The following is a 1,356-nucleotide window of genomic DNA, read 5'->3' as shown; positions in this document are numbered from 1 at the left end:
GAGAGGAGAGGAGAGGAGAGGAGAGGAGAGGAGAGGAGAGGAGAGGATGGGGAAGGGAAGGGAAGGGAAGGGAAGGGAAGGGAAGGGAAGGAAGGAAAGAGAGCAAATGTACATAAAAGTGTAATCAGCTATGTGAAGACACTGACAAGGCTAGCTAACAAGGTAAGGACTAAGTCACCAATTCACCCTGGTTTCCCCATACTGCCCCACTTATAACACCTGAAAGTCCCACATCCTGTGAAAGCATTCAATCTAGGTAAATTAGGAGTACTGGTCAAAAAGGACTCACACTTACTGATGCTTGCTTAGTCCCAGTGTAGTGCTGCTGCATCTACCCACCTGCTTTGGTTCTGTCTTGCCACATGGAAGAGATGATGCCAGACATCCTCTACCCAAGAGACTTTGGTTGAACTGGGATACAAGTTGAGTAGGGTGCTATGGGAGACAGATTTGCCTGTGGGAGTCTTGAATCAGGTTTTTGTGGGGAAACAGACCTGGGCTCATGCAGCTACTAAATTTGTCCCTGTGAACATAAGAGCATCATGCCCATCACCTCAAGGATACTCCCAATCCACATACAACCTAAAGATAAAAGCTGGGGAGGGACCACTGCTCTAACCCTAACTAGCAGGAACTAGATCACATCATGCAATGGTCATTGAAATGAGAATGATGCTGCTGTTGTGACCACCTCCCTTTCACCTGAAAATGTTTCTGCGAGTTATTTTCAAATAGGAAACCATTAAACACTTATTTGTAACGATTCCTAACTTTAGGAAACAACTTCCTCATTTATGATTCCCCAGTGACTGTGGAAAACGATGTAAACACCAACAAGGAAAGTTTTGCCCATTGGTCTAAACCTCGGGGGTCCAGCGCATAAAAGCCCCAGAACCGGAGGAGGCACCAGAATCTGACAACCTCACCTCTGGACAAGACCTGCCCACCCTCCACTCCTGATACCATGACCCACTCGTGCTGCTCCTCTTGCTGCCAGCCTACGTGCTGCAGGACCACCTGCTGCCGGACCACCTGCTGCCAGCCCACATGCTGTGGGTCCAGCGGCTGTGGGTCCAGCTGCTGCCAGCCTTGCTGCTGCCCAACTTGTCACACCACCTGCTGCAGGACCACCTGCTGTAGGACCACCTGCTGCCAGCCCTGCTGCTGTGGGTCCAGCGGCTGTGGACACAACTGCGGTGGGTCTAGCGGCTGTGGGTCGAGCTGCTGCCAGCCTTGCTGCTGCCCTACTTGCTGTCAAACCACCTGCTGCCGGACCACCTGCTGCCAGCCCAGCTGTTGTGGGTCCAGTGGCTGTGGGTCCAGCGGCTGTGGACAAAACTGCTGTGGGTCCCAGTG

At 52.1% G+C, this 1,356-nt stretch overlaps 1 protein-coding gene across 1 annotated transcript; it reads left to right on the top strand.

Annotated features, from left to right (window-relative positions):
* Nucleotides 1-937: 937 nt before the first annotated feature.
* On the top strand, nt 938-1,351 carry LOC121026301 (keratin-associated protein 9-1-like; the record flags this gene model as incomplete). Its single annotated transcript, XM_040469163.1, has 1 exon — nt 938-1,351. A coding segment is annotated over exon 1 (387 nt), but the record flags the coding sequence as incomplete, so codon positions are not given.
* Nucleotides 1,352-1,356: the final 5 nt, after the last annotated feature.

The sequence above is a fragment of the Herpailurus yagouaroundi genome, unplaced genomic scaffold (assembly GCF_014898765.1).
Source record: "Herpailurus yagouaroundi ecotype Mexico unplaced genomic scaffold, PumYag 71223, whole genome shotgun sequence".
NCBI classification, from domain to species: Eukaryota; Metazoa; Chordata; class Mammalia; order Carnivora; family Felidae; genus Herpailurus; species Herpailurus yagouaroundi.
The sequence above is the reverse complement of the archived record's forward strand: the minus strand, read 5'-3'. Positions and strand labels throughout refer to the sequence as shown.